This window comes from Tachysurus fulvidraco, chromosome 11 (genome assembly GCF_022655615.1).
Source record: "Tachysurus fulvidraco isolate hzauxx_2018 chromosome 11, HZAU_PFXX_2.0, whole genome shotgun sequence".
In the NCBI taxonomy this organism is placed as follows: domain Eukaryota; kingdom Metazoa; phylum Chordata; class Actinopteri; order Siluriformes; family Bagridae; genus Tachysurus; species Tachysurus fulvidraco.
Genome location: NC_062528.1, coordinates 9906552 through 9926560, shown reverse-complemented (window position 1 = coordinate 9926560; position 20009 = coordinate 9906552). Strand labels below are relative to the sequence as shown.

The 20009-nt window shown below is 37.7% G+C and overlaps 2 protein-coding genes across 2 annotated transcripts; one reads left to right on the top strand and one right to left on the bottom strand.

Annotated features, from left to right (window-relative positions):
• Nucleotides 1–1786: 1786 nt before the first annotated feature.
• On the top strand, nucleotides 1787–7413 carry LOC113643560 (matrix metalloproteinase-20-like). The gene is made up of 10 exons (XM_027147878.2): nucleotides 1787–1999; nucleotides 2276–2514; nucleotides 3749–3897; nucleotides 4207–4332; nucleotides 4722–4880; nucleotides 5015–5183; nucleotides 5758–5888; nucleotides 5976–6132; nucleotides 6203–6306; nucleotides 6471–7413. Exons 1-10 carry the CDS (start codon nucleotides 1859–1861, stop codon nucleotides 6569–6571), a joined length of 1476 nt encoding a protein of 491 aa, XP_027003679.2. The 5' UTR covers nucleotides 1787–1858; the 3' UTR covers nucleotides 6572–7413.
• Nucleotides 7414–8347: 934 nt separating this feature from the next.
• Nucleotides 8348–18470, bottom strand: npat (nuclear protein, ataxia-telangiectasia locus). The gene is made up of 17 exons (XM_027147877.2): nucleotides 18260–18470; nucleotides 17977–18095; nucleotides 17810–17870; nucleotides 17646–17724; nucleotides 17508–17548; nucleotides 17064–17273; nucleotides 16882–16966; nucleotides 16632–16743; nucleotides 16395–16486; nucleotides 16193–16277; nucleotides 15622–15718; nucleotides 14426–14524; nucleotides 11918–13219; nucleotides 11625–11737; nucleotides 11448–11538; nucleotides 10116–11350; nucleotides 8348–9956 (listed from the first exon to the last, which is right to left on the bottom strand). Exons 1-17 carry the CDS (start codon nucleotides 18294–18296, stop codon nucleotides 9876–9878), a joined length of 3939 nt encoding a protein of 1312 aa, XP_027003678.2. The 5' UTR covers nucleotides 18297–18470; the 3' UTR covers nucleotides 8348–9875.
• Nucleotides 18471–20009: the final 1539 nt, after the last annotated feature.

Here is a 20009-nt window from a genome sequence, read left to right as displayed (position 1 = left end):
GAAATTTGTGTTGTGTACTTTGTGTTCTCTGGAGCCTGGGGTCCTTCAGAAAACTGTGTCCTTACTTGAAAAGGGAAGTCACATACAGTACACAAACCTAATGAAAATTTTTATACAGAAAGTCAACAATCTACGTCCATGGCTGAGGGTCGGAGATCCATCTACAGCTGTTCTCCATTTGTTATTCATTACAGTAGATGCTTGGTGCTGTTCTTTTCCAGGAGAGGCTCCTCCACATAACCTTTTAATCGTATGGATGCTGATGATATTGTCCTGCATTTTCAGGTTTGCTATGTAAATTAAACGGATCCGGGTGTCTGAAACACTTCGGCTATTTTGCTGGTGATTATGTTGTTTTGTGATACTCACACTAGTTTCTGGGTGGTATAAGCTGAGCAATAGGCATCTTATCCTTGAGGAATCTTTGATGGATTAATACATCTTACAAAACATTGTACAACATGCCTTACCTTTATGAAATATACAGCTATATAATATCAGAGCAGGATTTATAAATATGTGTTAATGGTCCTGTGCAATCTGAGCATGATGTATGCTCAGATTGCACAGGACACAACACCATGTTGTTGTTGTTTTTTTTTTTTAATTCTAAGTAGTATTAAAGGTCCACCTACCAGCCCTTTAAAACAAATAATCCTCTGAATCTCAGTGGTGATCTGTGTGTTCTTGTGTAAGTGTGAATGTATGTCTTCTGGGTATTGTTTGTAATTCTCTGAGCATTGTGCAACAGACGCAAAATAATAAATACAGTGCAATATGTGGCTCATTCGCCTTAGGCATCATGTTGTGAAACTGTTGTAGCAAATAAAGAGAGACACAGAAACTGCATTACACTCCATCAACATCCATTACAATGCATTATTATCTACTGACTGGTCACACTACTGATTCTGAAAGGAAAACGAATGACTTGTGTTCTCAGCTGCAGAACAGATAATATAACATCCAGGGTAAAATATTTGACAACGTTTCTTGCATCAGCTAAAAGGTATGTTCATGGCACATCGATGTAAACCTGTAATGTCTGCCACCCCTGCATTTCCATTTCCAGCGAGCCGCTTTCACACCATTGTACAGTCAGAAAAACAGTCCACAGTTACAGCCAATAATTCCAGTGTTGTTATTTTTTCTCTCATACACGACATCCACTTTCTATAGATATAGACATCCCAAGGAATAATAAGAGCTGAAATAGTCTGAGGTTTTTTTGTCCAAATCTGAGAAGGAGCCTGAGGCTGGCATAACCTGAATGTGAAATTAAATGTTAGTACAGCAGCATCCTGTTAGATTTACATCTATGTGGAAAATTATTTGCTCTCTGGATATTTTCTTTCCAGCCGATCAAACTGCGTACTGAAGTTTTTCGGCTTTTTCTATTTAATTTTAAACGACGTGAACGGCCTATAAACTAGGGTTGTACAGCAAAAGTAAAAAAAAAAATATATCAGAGTAAAATGTTTTATGAAAAGCTACATTTATTTATAAATGATCAGTAGGACATGGATGCAAAACTCATTTGAAAATTTTATTTATTGTAGCCTTGGTTTAGAACAGATTAAATAATGATTCATTAATAAATTAACAAATTAATAATTCAGCTCTGTAAAAGATTTGTTTATTTGCACGCGTGTTGGTTTGTTTGTTTGTTTGTTTCATCTATGTCTTGTTTTTGTGACTTGTGTCCTTACTGAACTCCTCCCAATGTGTGAGGTTTTTCAGTCTTGCCACTGATTGACTCATAGGTACATGTTAAAAAGCCTTTCCAGCTTCCTTGATCTTCAAGTCCAGCTCTTCACAGCTGGCCGCTTTCAGCGCTTCTGTGCTTCAGAGCTGGGCGATGGGGCTCTTTCTTGGTTTAGTTTGTGTCTTCGGTCTTTATGCTCCTCTGTGTCTTGGTGCTCCTCTGCTGCAGGTTGAGCGGGGAAATGTCACATTAGATCTGGGCGAGAAACTCCAGGATGATGTGATACTAGCAGCAGTAAGTTTTTTTATTACTATTACATAAAAATCACTTGCGATCAAAAATGTTTATTTTACTTTTTGTTGTTGAAATTGTTTTCTTGTCTCTTCCATGACTTCCTTTATTTATTAATACTTAATGGAGAAGGCATGACAGATTAGACGATGAAAAATACATCACTACAATTATTGTTTAATTAAGACTTTATCTACACAATACAATTACTCTGACTGATAAAATAATATTAGAAAGGCATCAGTTTTTTACTGAAGTGATTTCTTCTTATTCTCTCAGAAATACATCGAACGCTTCTACAGTTTTCAGAAAGGTCCACCAGGTCATAAGAAGAGAAGTCATCCCTCTTTTTCTTCTAAACTGAAAGACATGCAGAGCTTTTTTGGACTCGATCAGACAGGCAACCTGGACACTGAGACACTGGATGAAATGAAGAGGCCTCGGTGTGGCGTTCCTGATATTGAGGAATATGTTTACAACCGAGGCAACAGATGGAAGAAAAACGTGATAACTTACAAGTAATTAACATCACAGTATAAGTGTTCAGAACTGGTGATTAGGTTTACATTTTACACCATCATTTTACAACCACCTAAGATAAAGACATTCAAACTCATTCAAGAGCTTGTTTCAAAATAATATATCTATTAATGCTGTTACTTTATCAGATTTTACTGAGCAGAAGATTCTTAAGAAGAATATTTGTTCAAATTGCCTATTAATTGCCACAATACTAATACTAATACTGCTGGAATTTCTCCTGACATTTCTCCTGACAGAACTGGTGTACCCCAAGGTCTTGTCAGTACTTTGATTTTGTTGCCTTTAACCCATTTTGCTACAACATTGGAGGTTGTTTTAGGATCATTATCCTGTTGGAAGTCCCAGATTTGACCTGGTTTTGCAATTCTTTTTTTGCCTTGATGTGATGCTTCAGTTTATTATATATTCCTCCTTCATTATGATGTCATCTGTTTTCTGAAGTGCACCAGTCCATTTTCCAGCCAAACAAACACACAAAATAGATGCTGCCATCTCCATTCTCCATAGTTGAGATTGTGTTCTTCAGAAATCCTGTCTCTTTTTCCTTCACATATAGATGTGATGATTAAAGATACATTTTTTGTTTCATCTGACTAGAGAACACTAGACTAGGTCTTCAAGTTGGTGATCAGCTGCAAACTTTGGTCTGACTTTTTATGTTCTTAGGCTTCTTCCTTGCATGACAGCAGTTCAGGTTAGGTAATGTAGGAATCCCATAATGGTGTATCTACACAAATTGGAACCTGATGTCACTTCTTCACCATTTCCTTTGTTGTTGTTTTGGGCTTTGACTGTACCTTTTAACCAGTTCATTCATCCTGTTAGTTCCTGTTAGTTTTTATTTTTTTTTTAGATTTGAATACAGTTGTTTGGAACTTGGAGGAACTGGACTTCTGAATGTCCTGATTGTGTTATTTAGAATTTCTCATTTTATCAAAGGCAAAAAGAGACTTGCCATTAAAGATAGCCACAGATATACTCCCAGATTGGCCTATCAGACATTTCTAAATCATTGGATCATTTTCTGGACTGTTTAAATCTCTAACTGATACTAATATAATTACCTCTGATGTAAACAAAGTAAATGTCCTAATTGAAAAAAGCGATATTGACTATCTTTAAGGCTGGGTGTTTGTAAATGTTTGGCCTCGACTGTATATTGTTTTCTCTCTGTTTTAGCTTAAGCTTACATTTTTCTTCATATTCCAGCATTGGGAAATACACCAGTGACCTACCTGTGAGTACAGTAGATTCTCTGATTGGAGCAGCTCTGGATGTGTGGGCAAATGCCAGCCCTTTACGGTTCTTCAGGTCTTCCTCTCAGCAAGCAGACATTATGGTGGAGTTTGGTTCCAAATGTAAGGAGCCATGGGGTGAATTCAGCCTTCCAATTAAGTACAAGAAGTATACATAGAATGATTTTGATCAGGATGGACATGAAGGTGACCATCCTGACTGCTGGCCATTAGATGATAATGAGACTGACCATTGTTAGTAATGAATTGTACACTCCTGTTACATATGTCCAATCACATTTATTCTTTTGTGTGTGTGTGTGTGTGTGTGTGTGTGTGTGTGTGTGTGTGTGTGTGTGTGTGTGTGTGTGTGTGTGTGTGTGTGTGTGTGTGTGTGTGTGTGAACCCTTTTTTTAAATAAATACATACAAGATCATGGAGACAACTACCCATTTGATGGACCTAAAGGCACACTAGCTCATGCTTTTGACCCTGGAGAAGGCATTGGAGGAGATGTTCACTTTGATGATGATGAACTATGGACAGCAGATTCTCGAGGTACTTTTTCTCAACTCTCCTTATAAAAGCACCAATACTGTCAGGAATATTAACACCAAGTGTCAAGAAGCTATGCTATTCTGCAAATCAGCTCGGGTTCTTGTTTTGGACATTTTACCTTTTGTTCCAAGTAATCCCACGACCTAAGCACCCTAGCAGTTCTTGCTTCTAATGTAGTGCTTGACTTGGAACTTTAACATCTCACAATTCAGTTTTATGTTAAATTACACACAATAAAATGTATACATTTTCCCAGGTATGTGTATTGACACTGTAAGATATTCATACGTCATAGTAAGATGAGAAAATGTAAAAGTGTTTGTTTTGCTTTCTGGTGTATTTGACAGTGACAGGATGATTTCATATAGGATTTCTGTCTCCTACTCCAGGATTTAGCCTGTATTTGGTTGCAGCACATGAGTTTGGACACTCCTTGGGTTTAAAGCATTCTCAAAACCCACAATCCCTCATGTATCCCACCTACAGAAAGCGTCAACCACAAAACATGCTTTCGAGTGAAGATATTTTGAACATCAACGCGCTGTATGGTATAAATTCACAAACGTTCTGCACTCATGTTGTCCTCAGAGATGTATTAAAATGACCCTCATTTAAAGTCACTTACATACTTGCTTTTCACAATTAAACATAAAATCGTAAATAACGTTCTAATGTTCCACAGGTCCGAGCGTTACGTCATCTTATTACACAAGGCTGAATTGGAACCATCCTTTCAAATCTTGGTACACTGGCTATTACTATCCAAGGGCAGTAAAAGACAAATGCAATCCTGACCTGTCTTTTGACTCTGTTACTAATGTAGGAACATCCATTTTCTTTTTCAAAGGCCGGTGAGTCAACTCACAACTTTTATTATTTGTAGCATAATAATAATCACCATATACACACAGATGACAAATTAAAAGGAAAACCAGAGGCCCTTATATGCTGAGAGAAATTTTTCTGACATGTTTGATACCACTTGTTTTCTTAGACAGAACTCAGTACACACTATGAATGTAAAACAGATCTATTCAGAATGCTCACACTTGTTGGGAGAGATCTCTTCCATAATGTCCACGTCCACTGAATGTGATGAGTATTAAACTGATGTAAATTATCTGCTAAGGTTATCTGCTAAGGCCTTTAACTTTATCTAGACCCACCCAATGAAAAACCTATGGGAGATTGTGGACTGACATGTTAGACAGTGTTCTCTACCATCTGATCAAAACACAGACTGAAGGAAGAATAATGTTCATCTCTCTAAAACATTGCTAGGAATGTAGCTGTTTTGGCAGATCATGGTGGCCCAACCTTTCTCTAAGAGATTTAATGTAGTTTTTCCCTTTAATTTGTCATCCACCTGTACATGTGGAGCTTCGATTCATTTAGCATAATTGTTATCTTTGTTTTTCTATAAAGGTATTTATGGATCAGGGATAATAAACATGGCATAAAAGAGGGTCCCATCAACACTTTCATTCCAAAAATTAATTCATCCATTGATGCTGCCTACTGGCTTGGAAAAAACTCTACTACCTTCCTTTTCCGTGGTACTGACCCTCACTGAAGCAGTTTAATACAATTATGTACCAGACACCATGCTATAGATATACTCTAATTGATCCCACTCCATCCAGGTTCCAGCTATTGGACTGTGAAGGACTCTCGGATAAAAGGCTTGCGTAAAAAAATCAGCAGCTTTCATTTCCCAGCCTCGGTGAGACACATAGATGCTGCAGTCTACATTCCCAACACAGGCCACATCTTATTCTTTACTCTGGACCATTACTGGAGGTATGTTATAGACGTACAAGTTATGCATTGTCATATGTACATTATGTTTATTCAGTTTTTATTTCCTGAGATATGATGTGAGACGGAAAGCCATGGATAAATCTAATCCGCACATCATCGCAGAGGATTTCCCAGGCATTAAGACACCCATCAGTGCAGCTTTGTATAAGCATGGTGGGTAAACATCACAAGTCTGTGTCCTGTTTTCAATTCCTATTTCTAGGTGATAGGAAATTCAACCATTTCCTTTTTCAAATATTCCAGTGACTTACATTCTTAAATATTAAATATTCCATCGATATTCAGATTCGTTAATATATTCATGTCTTCCTTTCCAGGTTTCATTCATTTCTTTGTTGGAGCTGAAGTGTACAAATATGATGTAAAGAGAAAAAGTGTTGTTGGGCTTAAAAAAGCTAATTCTTGGCTTGGATGTTAATGAAAATTTGAAAAGATTATAGGCTGTAAGACTGTATCTGTAAGAACCTGGGCTGTATTCTTTGCTTAGAATTGTACAATTTGCTATATAGTGTGTTATTGTGCACCTATTAGTTAGAAAATTAATTTTTAGTATCCTTCTTTAGTATGTCAATTACAGGTGTGTGTGTGTGTGTGTGTGTGTGTGTGTGTGTGTGTGTGTGTGTGTGTGTGTGTGTGTGTGTGTGTGTGTGTGTGTGTGTGTGTGTGTGTGTGGAGTGTTTATCTTCATACTTCATAGAAATTAAGGACTATTTGCTATAAGCATAATCATTTATTATTCTGTTTGTTTTTAGCACATATATGAACATTGAATACAATGAACACTAAATACCTACACTGTTATTTAGGCAGTATGGTATTTGTTAGGTTTCTGTATAATTAGAACAGTTTCATAAGAGACTTGAGTTTTAAGATAGATTGATCAACTGAATGTTGATATCTGATCAGCAACAGATTATTAAAGGTCACCTGGCTACTTAGCATATTATTTTGCACACTGGCTCTATGAATGTTAGTTTCAGTGCCTGATAGTGTAGAATTTGTATACACAGAATATAAGAAAATGTAATTACATAAACCACATTACAATTTTCAGATTTAATAAATATGTAACTGATTCATAACATGACATATGCTAGAAAATGTGATGTATTATTATTATTTTGTAGATAAAATTACATAATGATGTTTTTTGTTTGTTTATTTCAATTGGATTTAGTAATTTGTTTGCTTGTGGTTGACCAACACCTATATCATACATAAGCTTCTAGAAACTCACCAAAAAGATGAAGATTTTCCCAATTTTATAAAATACTACTACTACTACTACTACTACTACTACTACTAATAATAATAATAATAATAATAATAATAATATGATCATCAATATAATTGTTGTTAGTATTTGTGTGGCCTCCCTTAAAATGCATGAAAAAAAAATTATACTTGTATTTTCCCTACAGAACATTGGTAAACCTTTTGAGGCTTAAATATGGCTTGTTGTGTCAACTTGAAGGTCAGATTAGGGAGATTTAATCTTATTAACAATAATCTTTAGACTTCCATGCATAGTTGCCTGTTGTTTCATCATAATGCTTAAAAATAAAAAGTATTTATCAATCTGTCATTTCCCTAGAGTTGTGATAAATACAAATCTGTTCAAATTTCTCACCATTTATATTTCCACATCTGATTAACGGCAGCTCTGGGTTTGAAAGCACTGCCACAGTACTTTACTGAGTCTGAAAATTGTCTTGATCGTTTCTTCTAATATTCTGTCGACTAAAAATGAATTAAATATCGACTAAAATTTCGTGTCCATAAGATTGCGTGCTACACACATTATGATAGTTCATGTAATGTTATCTTTTTTGCATAGCCATTTACGGCAAATGCAACACATTGCAATGCAAAGTTATATTAAACTTTCTTACAAAATGAAAATTATGTATATTCCAAAATCAGTGAAAAAATTACTTAAACCTATTTGTCAGTCTCTAAAAACGTGAAACTCTTCAAAGAAACCACATCTGAGATGCTGTTAGTTGTGTGGTAAAGGTAACCACTAATCTTTAAGTTAATGCTAGTATGAGGGTTTGGTTGGCACATAATTTTGCTGAAGGCAGTATATTGCCTTTTTATTGTCACAGACTGTACACTCACTTATTTCATTATTAGGGACAACTGCACACTATTCCATCATGTGTTAGCAGCTCAATGCATAAAATCTTGCAGAAACAGTTCAAGCGCTTTATTTAAAGTTGACATAAAACATCAGATTAGTAAGAATATGTGATTTCATTGGCATGGTTGTCGGTGACAGTTTGCCCCTTGATCCTGTGTTAAACCACAGAAGTGTGAGGTGCACCACAGATTTTAAGAGGAGGTAGGTCAAAAGTTGTCTGCATGTGGTTTATTTTTAGCTGTACAGAAACATCATTTCCTTGAAGCTTCTTAAAATAAACTGCATCAATGATTTTATTACAGCACTGCAAGTACCCTTCTCATGCTGTAGAAATCATTCCACTTTATATATTTTACAACAAGACCATTCATCATAAGTAAAACACTTCTATCACAGTAGTTTCTTCACCAACCGCTTGAATTAGAACAAAGACATGGTGTGGATGTCACAATGTGTTGCATCATTTCTTTTAGCTCCATGTTGACATGACTTCATCATATAAACTGTTGCAAACCTCCCATTTGGCCACAGCACAAAGGAGCTCCAGTGGATCCAGCTCTCTGGACTGGGGAGGCCATTTGAATACTCTGAACTCATTGTGTTAATGGACCAGTTTCAGAAGACTTGTGATTTGTTAGATAGCATGCTAAAGTAGCCCTTATAAGATGGGTAATGTTTGGCTATAACATTCCCCACACTGTTACACCACCCCACCACCAGCAGCCTGAACTGCTGAAGCTAAATTGTCATACCATCTACATGTCAAGTTTCTTCAGACCAAGCTTTTTTTTTTTTTTACTTTAACAGTCCAGTTTCTGTGAGTCTGTGCCCACTCTAGACAGCTGCATCTGATTTCTAATCTCAGCTGCTTGGAGTGTAACTTTTACACATCAAGGCAAAGCCATCTTGAACCAGCCTGGCCAATCCTTTGAGCTCTCACAAGGTGCTGCATCCCACAGGCCATTTTTGTTTTTCCTATTATTCTGTGTAAATCTAGAGACTATTGTATCAAAATCCATGAAGATCAACAGTTTGTGAAAAAACTTAAACCAGTCTGTCTGCCAACATCATCACTGCCAGGTTTAAAGTCAATGACAACAGAACTTTTCACATTCTGATATGTGATAAGAACCATAACTGAAGCTCACACCTAGTCTGCCTGCTTTTATACACTGAGCTGCTGCCAAATGTTACTGAGGTTTCCCTTATTTAGTAGCAATTCTATTTAGTTTAGAAATGTAGACATTTCAAAAGAACTTAAAAACAGGTGCTGTTTTTAAGAATTTCTTTCAACAAAACTATCATGTACATTTAAACTACTGTAGAATGTTGCACAACTGGCACTAAACTGCAGTAATGGATTTAAATTATCTTGTGTATTATACTGACAGGAACTTCAGCAATGTATGGTTACATCATAAATCTTTTTTCCATAATAACTCTCCCCAGGACAGTAAGCATTACACATACAACTATACAAAACTATTATATGAAGCATGAGAAATGGGAGTGTTGTTCTTATGTACTCTCTGTGTTGTCTCTCTCATTGTCCCATCAGCATTTATTCTGGAATTTGTCCTCATTCATCATAATGCAACGATGACAGGAACTTGTCAACATCTAGGTCTTGTGGGAAGGAATCAAGAAGCTTCTTCTGCTTCTGCAAGATAAAAGAAAATGGCAAAGATAAGTAAGATCATTATTTGAAAAGATAACATTATTCTAATATTGTTAACTTATACCGAAAGACAGTAAGTGTCTTTTCATTGCTGGAACCATGGATCGCATTTGTCTGCGGTAAACAATGAACTCCACTTACCTTAGCTTTCTTTTTACTGCCAGATGAACTTGTGAGGTGTAATTCTTTCTTTGGTGTAGGGCTTGGTTCAGTGTGCTTGCGCTTCTTTCCTTTGGAAGAACTCTGTTTAGCCGCACCAGCCTCCTCCTGTCGCAAGCTGTCTTTTAACGGCCCGCCTGTCCTGGCTGCGCGTGAAAGGATCATAAGTGTATGAGCAGCCATGTTGATGCTGTTCTCGCTCCCTGCCTCACTGGCTGGGCTGCAGGTAGGAAGGTCAGGTGTAGCAGGCGGAGCCAGATTTTTGGGTGTGCCCTCTCCTTCACGCCCATGTCTTTGCCTTAAAGGTGTCCTCAAACCATCCAGCAAGTCCGTCTGGAGACAACCTGGGACAGGTGTTTTTGGAAGCGGCATGTCTGTGGTGCCTCTTCTCCGGGGTGGCGTGGATATGGGGCTCTGGCTCTGGATGTCCTGTAGCATCTCCACTGCTTGCTTGGTAAGTGGGCTTGTTTTGCTTGTTGGCTTCAACGAACCTCCCTGAGACACAGGTGTAGCAGATCTTACTGTAGACAATATTGGGTTAACTCCTAGATGCAGCTCTTGCGGTCCACCTTTTAATTCATTCTCTTTGTTTGCAGCAACGTTGGGCAGGTCCTGTGTGATGTTGCTCTCAGAGAGCCTCTCAGGTGTTTTCAAAGTTATTTGTTCACATTTTTCTTCTTGTGAAGTGTTTTTTGTAACGCTGGCAGACTTGGGTTTGGGGTTCTGAGAAGACGGCTCGAAACTGTGCTCAGCATTCGAAAATGAAGATAAATCACCTTCAGTTGTTTTGGACTCCAATAGATCAGATGAATTTTGCTGAACAGCATTGTTTAAGGATGTGCAAGAAATGACAGTCTGATCGGTTCCTGGTTCTATTCGTGTGATTTTTGTAGCCTCTTTTTGTTGCTGATGTTCAGCAGCCTTTTCAGGTACCTTTGTTCCTGTACTCTGACTTGGCTCTGGTAATCTTATGGTCTCGACCCTTCTCTTGGTATTAGCGTTGCCTAAAATGCTAGGGAGGATTCTCTCTGTCCTTGTGGACTCCTTCATAACAGGGGAAGATGTAGTTGCATTTTGACTTGTCTGGCTAGTGTTTTCATCAAAGCAAAGTATTCTCCGATGACTAGGGCTTGCTCCAGAACTGCTGTTTAGTTGCCCTGAGCCCTGAGAGCTGTCCGAGACTTCACTGGACCCACCAACAGATGTTCCAGTATTGCCTGAAAAATAAACGCTTCCTTTAGATTACACAAATGATAATGTGAGAAAAAAAATTACTTTGTCTTATGTGAAACTTTCTCCTTATTGAAAACTTACCCAGTTCTACATTCTCCTTAGGCAATAATTTAGGTTTTGACACAACCTTTGCTGTTTGGTTCACCAATTTCGTACTAGGCAAAGCCAACATCTATAAAGCAAATTCAATTATACTTTAAATGTAACCAACATTTTCCAAACAGTAAATGCAAAATTTAATTACCAGCAAAATCATACCTGACTGGGTACTACAGTGAATTTTCCTGTACTGTTCGGTCCTATAACAGACATTGGCACTGCCATATTCTGTATCATGGGTTGAACCGGTGAAGAAATTATGATGGTTGATGCTGATGATAAATTCAGTGAACAATTTAAAAAAAAAAACAATGATGAAAAGCTTAGCAATGCTGAATACAAATAATTGGACTAAAGAAGGCTAAACATTATAAAATCCAGCAATAAACTGTATCTAATTAAACAACCTAAAATACCACTTTATTACTAGCTAATCTCTCACTGTTACTTACCAGGTGAGAAGGGTTGAGCTACATTTGGTGTAAAGGAAACCAAAGCCTGAGCTCGAGGTGGTGTAGCCACAATGTGTGGGGTAGAACATACTGCTCCTTCTCCTGCACCACCTGGAAGCAGCATCATACTGGAATGCTGGTCCATGCCTGAATTTGGATCAGTCACAACAAAAAAGCTGCTTGGTCCTCTGAAGGTTGGGTTAGCAGGTAACAGCTGAATGAAACCAGTCTCTGGAGCCATAGGTCGTACCTGTGCAACCTGCAAATTGTTCTGTGCACATATGACTGGGTCTCCTGCAGTCTCTGCTCCCTGCAAGCTGCTCACTGCCTGTGCAGTTTCCTCTGGAGTGATTATGGTTCCAGGGGTAGAGGGCAGTAACTTAGATAGAGATTTGGCTGGGGGAGAGAGGAAGATTGTAGGGATGCCATCACCGCTGATGCTGGAAACAGCTTGGTTTAGAGCAGAGTCATTGCCCTGTTGCTCAGGCTCATCACTGATGATGATCTTAAGAGCTACTATTTTATTAGGGTCAGACTCAGCAGTTTCAGACTGGGAAGGATTGATAACTGCGGAGGAGGAAATGGTAGATGTAGACCCAGATACAACAGGAGGTAATGGCTCAAAGAAACTGGGAGCTGGACTGCCGGTCTCGGTTGTATCTGATCTTGACACCTGTTCCTGCATTGCTGTGTTGAGTAAAGGCTTATTTGTTTCTGGCTGCTGACTGACATCCTGGCCTAAAGCTTCACATTCGTTTGCAACCAGCTGTGTCCTTCCTGCCTTCTCCACGTCACATTCTGCTCCTGCTTTGGGAGAGGGTTCTGCTTGCTCAATGGACACTGAAGCTTTTTTATTGTTTGTTGAATCCTGAGAGATCTCTTGAAGCACTTGTTGTAGTGACTCTTCAGTACTGCATTCCTGAGACATATCAGAGGTTGGCTCATCCACCTCCATGCTTGCTCCCTCTTCAGATAGAGATGAGCTTGATACACTTGGATCAGAAGAGGATTTAGTCTGTGCTTTGTTAATCAACTGCCCTTTCAAGGAAGAGCTTGTGCCTCTGGTCTGCTTCCTGCTAACTATGCCTTTGCTTCTGCTGGAGCCTCTTTTGTTTTGTGCGATTTCTTTTGGAGCTGCTGTTTGTTTAGTAACTGCACATGACGGAGAAACTTCTGGAACTGACTTGCTTGTACTAAGAGGAGGGGATGGCTTCCTTTTACTTTTTGCCTCTTTTACATTCTTACTCCTTAGTATTCTTGTGGTGGTTTCTCCACCTGATGTAGAATCTTCCTGTCCAGTCCCTTAAAAAAGAAGTAATGTTTTATCTAATGCCAAGTCATTTTATGGTCTCTATAAACACATATTGGAAAAAAAAAATATATATATATAGCCAATATATATATATATATATATCACAGATGCATACACAAACACAGAGTTCCAAATTATTATGCGCATGCCATTTTTTGATTGTTTTTCCATATCATTCAGTATGATTAAGGATTAATTTTATCCAACTACTATTTACAATGAGATTGTTATTACATGTGAAAGAACTAATAATGACAACAGTTTTATTGGAAAAAAAAATTGTTGTTCCACATGATTCTGCAGAATGCCGTTTGTAAACATTCAATGGGTTATAATGATCATTTTTCCAAAAATAATCAATTTAAAACAAAAAGAAATCTATTCAACACCCATTCAGAACTCTATCCATCTGGACCACCGGGTGTAGCACGGCATTAAAGAATAAAAAAATTAGTGAATAAAACTGGTCTCCGTGTAATTCTGAGCCCATCACAAATGCTTCTCTTTGTGAGTTTTGGATAGAGGAAGTCGAAATGTCAAATTTAGATTTTTCGACTTCACAACTGCCAGCTTCACAACTACCAGCCTCTGAGGAATCCTGCATCGAGAGTTTCTTGGAACTCCAGAGACACCAGCAGCATCAAATACCATCAAATATTTGCTGCTCAACAGTGGCTTTTTTATAGCTGCCCTTTTAACAACATTAATTTGTCTGACAGAAACCTCTTAATAAACCTTTATACGATCGAATTCTTCTTGGCTGTGAATCTCTCCAATCTTTTGACAGACCAATCTTTTGACAGTTCGATGATCTCTTTTCAGTTTTTGCAACATGTCAATTGTTTTTGTGCCTTTTGCAAAACATTGCACTATTTCACGCTTTTCATCTTCAGAAAGATCTTTCTTCCTCCCCATATTGTATGAGAACTGTAACTTGCTTAATAATGTGGAACAACCTCTTTAAGTCGCTTTCTCTTAAACTAAGATCACCTGGCAAACTAATTAACTAACCTGTCTAAGATTCATACGAGTTGTCTTAAATCGTAGCAAATAAAACGAACACACACTTTCTTCGAAAAAAACTAATACATTGATTTAAATAAAATCCTACTGATATGCGACTTGCATAATCATTTGGTACACGGTGTATAACCATATAGACCATGGTTAGATAAACGGCATATTCCCATATTTACCTGTGTCTGTAGCACTGTCTATATGATCCAGCTCATCACTCTCCTGAGCACTGTTACTTCTATCAGCAGTCTCACAACCCTCAGCCATTTTATTTTTTCCTGCAAGCGTTAAATGGTTAATACATTAGCAGTATGAACAAGACAGAGATGTATAATACATTGTTTATTAAAAGCCAGCTGCTATATGTACACTGAGTACTCAAAGGATTTTTTTTCTTCCAAGCATTCAGCTAAGGTCTCTGTTGGTGTGTGTTAATTAATAATAACATTTGAATTTTAAAAAAAAATGCAGGCTAATCACGATATAACTGCTTCACTGGTTTGTTTTAATGTGAGCAAGTATGTGTGTTTACGGGGAATTAATGTATTATATGTATATGCACAGTGCATAAAATCATGCAGGTACAGTTCAAATTAATGCTCACATCTCCCTCACTTTAACCGTTATGAGGTAGTTGATGCCAGAAAAGCTGTTTTGGAAATTTCAGAAACAGCTGATCTTCTGGGATTTACACACACATCAGTCTCTTGTATTTACAAAGAATGTTGTGAAAAACACTGCATGAGTGACAGTTACATGGGTAGAAATGAACTGTTAATAAGAGAGATCAGAAGAAAAGGCCTGGATTGGTTTGAGCTCATGATCTACATCTAGATTACGGTGAGGAGAAAAGCATCTCAGCATACACAACACATCATACATTAAGGTGGATGTGCTACAGCATAACCAGTCCACATTTAGTTCCACTTATGTCAAAAATTATCTGAGCAGAGGTTTACCTAAACTGAACATTTGAGGATTCAGAAAGGAATCCTATTTTACAGCGTTCTTTGTACAGTCTAGAGATGTAGTGAAAATGTGAAAATCCCAGGAGATCAGCAGTTTCTGAAATACTCAAACCAGCCCATCTGGCACCCACAACCATTTCACTGTTAAAGTCAACAAGATCACACCATTTATTTTCATTCTGAAGTTTGATGTGAACATATATTGCAGCTTTTGACCTGTATCGGCATGATTTTATGCATTGTGAGTCCAGGTGTTCCTACAAAAGTGGAGTATGTATAATATAAAACAGACACACGGCACAGCACCTATCGCAGATATAAGAAATCAAATTAGTCATATGATCATTATTTACTGGAAAAGAACCTGTAAATGACATTTCTGATCGAGTCAACATAATAAACCTTACCGTAATCAAAGAGGTCAAAGAGAGCCTGAAAAGCAGGATCTGACTCAGTCTGTACTAGGATGTCCTGGATGGCATCATCAGTCATATGAATTTCTCCCTAAACATGACCCAGAAAAGATTAGACACAAAGTTGCATTCTACGTTGCATTTTCATGAAGAAAATGAAGAGGCTTATGTCTCGCTGTTTGAAGACAAAATAATTACAGTCACATGATATATGGGGAAGTGGAGAGGGACCTTCGAGGAAATTTACTCTCCTATCAAACCCCACTCTGCTACAGTCCTCTAAAGCCACACCCCTTAAGATACAATGAAATCTGTATCCCAATTCTTCTCTGCCATGTGATGGACAAGCTTCCTAGAGCGATCTTCAAACTGAGATTAAAGAATCTACTTCTTCACCAAGTTGTAATATGCAGTCATTTAAAAACCCTTGTCCTTAATATCTACTCATACTAGCATGATGGTTTTTTTGGTGACTGAAGCTTCTTTAAGTCACTCTGGATTACAGTGTCTGCTAAATGCTGCACAAATAAGTGAATATAAGAAAATAAATGATTTAATCCTTCACCTGTAGGCCTAGAATTTCATCTATGGACTGTTCTTGTTCTGTGACCGTGTTGCACGCTGCCTTTGATATCTGTGGGCTGTTATCGCTGTCAATAAACATAAATCAAACCAAATAAATTACTCCTACATTAGCATCAGTGATGTGCCATTAAAATATATAAAATATTCACATATAAAATAGAACCATCTATTATAATCATTACCTGGCCAGGATTTTGTTGATATTTTCTGCAAGTTTTTCTTGTAAAGATCTGTCATTCAGAATCTTTTCTCTGGCATTCTCAATCACCATTTGCTGCAATAAAAAAAAAAAAGTATAGCAGTAAAAACAAAATCAATAAAGTCACACATTGTGATTTTATTCTTCTGTCTAGACTAATAGAACAAAGTAAACTTTTAAAGCGATAATGTAAGAGGGGAATGGTTTTGTTTGGACTTACAGATAAATTCTCTGTCACAACCTCCTGGCTCTGTGATTCTACCGTGAGCATGCTGGTCACCGTAACGCCTCTGCTAATCCCAAACTGACCTCCTCTTCGTCTTGGAGAATCGCTAAAAATAACAGAATATTCCTTCATGTCAAGACAGAGGTGTCATTTCTAAAGAAAGCTGACTGAGATATTGTTCAGTAACATCAATATTTTTGAACTGATTGATTAATGTAAACATCATCCACAGCTTTTGTCTTACCATTTTCTGCGAGCTGGAGATAATGGTCCGGATGGTCCGGGGGTAAATCTATGGTCAGGTACCATTATTTCTAAAGGTGCCTCTTCTGTATAGAAACACAATATACATAGCAGCATTACAAAATCTGCATCTGAACTACATCTAGACTGTGCAAAAAAAGTGGTCTAAAATTTTGTTCTTACCTGACTGAGAGAGGCTGATGTTGGAGGGTCTTGTCTGCTGGGAGGTGTAGCACACGGGGGTGGAGTGTCCCAGGATGCACTGAGGAGTTGGGATAGGCCTAGGGACACAGTTTCCTGGAGTAGACACTGATATGCACATAGGGGCAGGAGTCTGTGGTGAGGACAAGACCCTCTGACGGCGCATGTTCTGAATGCTGTTATGGGTGCGAACTGTTTACAACACAGTGAGATAAAAAAGTTAAGTCTGCCATAAAAAGACCAGGGCATGTTTCCTACAAGGATCCTGTATCTGTTTTTGATTTGTGATATATATCATAAACCGTGTTATCTGGGATATTATCTGTGATCTATTGTGCTTTGTTTTTAACAGACAGAAAACAAACCACCTGGATATAATCAGGTCGTTTTACATTAGACGCGTGCATAGGCAGCAGCTCAACTTACGCCGCTGGATTTGTTGAACAGCAGGAGAGTTTTGCATAGATCTGTGAACGTAATGCGTAAAAATTAAAACAAGTTCTGCCAAAAGCACATACTCCAAATCCACATGCAAACATAAACAACCAAAAGCTGACGACTCACTTGATCTGGTTGAGCGTGAAGTCCAGTTTCTTCCACAACGAGGTCATTACAGCTGGTATTTGATTCTCCTGACACGTTTCTGTAAAACAAAAAGCGGGTCAGATCGGCACAAGAGACAAGCCATCAAGTCCATGTGACGTAACATCTAGTGGATTATCTGCTACCTTTCGCCTTCGCAGCGACATACTCGTTTAGAATCGTGGTCAGGTTCTTTCCAAAGAGAGACTGTAAAAAAAAAAAAATAAATCACATAATTCGTACGAGACATTAAATACGAATTAGTTCACAACACATGTAGAAAGTTCATCAGTACAAATTAAAGATGTCTTACAAACACGCAGGCAGGAATAATTCCATCCTCAGTACTGTGTTCAGCATACTCCCTCAAGTTAGGGCTCTCCAGGATAAATGCTCGACTTGTAGCACTCAGTCCTTCCTGCTGCAGGTATCCTACAGAAAACAACCAAAGCTGTGTCATTATGACGAGAACAAACTGGACATATACACAATAATAGCCAGTGGTGTGTTGAAATGAGCTCATTTTTATATCAGACCCACAGCTCCTCTGTTTGCTAGTCAGACTCCTACCATAACAATGTAGTGTACAAACTCACCAAGCACAAGCCTCGCTACATCAGACGGCAGCAGCATGTTTCAGTGCTAGTTTAATGGGGTTAAACTTAAACAGATGCAGTTAACACTAAACATTATAATGCTAGGATTTTATCTGTCGGGTTTTTTGGGTATATCAAATATTCCATAAAGCGAAAAGGCGCGGAGAAGCTTGAGTTACCCGGAAATGCTTCACGACCTCGAGTGCTGGGAGGTGTAGTTTTCCGGTGTTGACAAAAACCAAAACAAAAAAACATTTGTCTGAATGTTTTTGTTTTAAAAAGCGTTTTTTGTTGTTGTTGTTGTTTTGCTTGAACATTATTAGAGGCTATTATCTTGTGAATGTATTTCACTCTGTATTCAGAAGTGAAGCATTTTGTAAACATGATAAACAAACTCCATAATCGCACAAGTGGTGTGTTTTGTTCCAGAAAGTTCCACATAAGTCACACGTTTTTAGTGTCCCAACATATTCACTCAAGTCAAATCAAGTCAAGTCACTTTTATTGTCACATCACCATGGCACATGTGCCATGGTGAGTGAAATTCTTGGAAACGAGCTCGAGAAATTGCAGAAACACTGTTGTGTTACCTGAACACGTCATGCCATGACATGTCCTGTTACCTGAACATGTTCACGCCATGACATCTCTCAAATATTCTATGGCATTGCATCATATGAATTTCCTGAATATCCTGAGAAGAGGAAATTATTTTTTCATTCATTTTCATTTAATTTCGACAATATTTTAAAATGTTGTCCTATTTAGTGACTTATTTGGGTGACTGCTTTACCCGAATTATAGATTTAAAGTAATTTATACAACAGACATGTTCTTAAATTAAATGATTCAAATGAGATTAATGTACACACGTTACTAGCGGATCATAGTTATTTGTGTTTGTGTGATATTTCTATGCCTAAAAACACATTAAACCAGATTAATTCTTCAAGAGTGAAATGTATCTGCTGCCATCAAGCAATATATACAAAACAATAATAAATAGAAAGGTTGTCTGAGATTAACACATTCTGAATAGTTACATGCATATTTTCTTACATTAAATGTTGAATAATTTTATTTTTTTTTATTAAAGTTACAAGTTAGGAGGGTTAAAGTGAATAGTACCACAATCATGAAATCTCTGATGCATTCTGGCTTTTAAATTATTTCATTGCCATGTTTAGTTTATGAAATGGACATAATAACCAGTAAGATATTTTTATTGGCTTTTTTTTTCAAGCTTGTCATTCACTCCATATGATCCTTACACCAATTCAACACTTTGACTTCTTTGTTTGTAATCTCACCCCCAGTTCCACCCATATGAGGATGGGTTCCCCTTTGAGTCTGGTTCCTCTCAAGGTTTCTTCCTTACCAATTTAAGGGAGTTTTTCCTTGCCACTGCTGCCTGAGTCACCTCAGACTTGCTCATTGGGGATAAATACATACATACATACATACATACATACATACATACATACATACATACATACACACTGTGAACTATATATATATATATCTTAATTTTTTTTACTACATTAATTCTTTTTCTCCTTATGTTTAACTTCTGTTCTATGTTTATGTTCTGTAAAGCTGCTTTGAGACGAGGCAGACTCTGTGAGGATCCTGAGGCATCTAGAGATCTAGCAGCTCCGGTTGGACTCTGCAATACTATGAGGACATGCCAACACCATGTGGTCTTAGATGACAACAACCTCCTCATCAATACAACATTTGTCAGACTGTA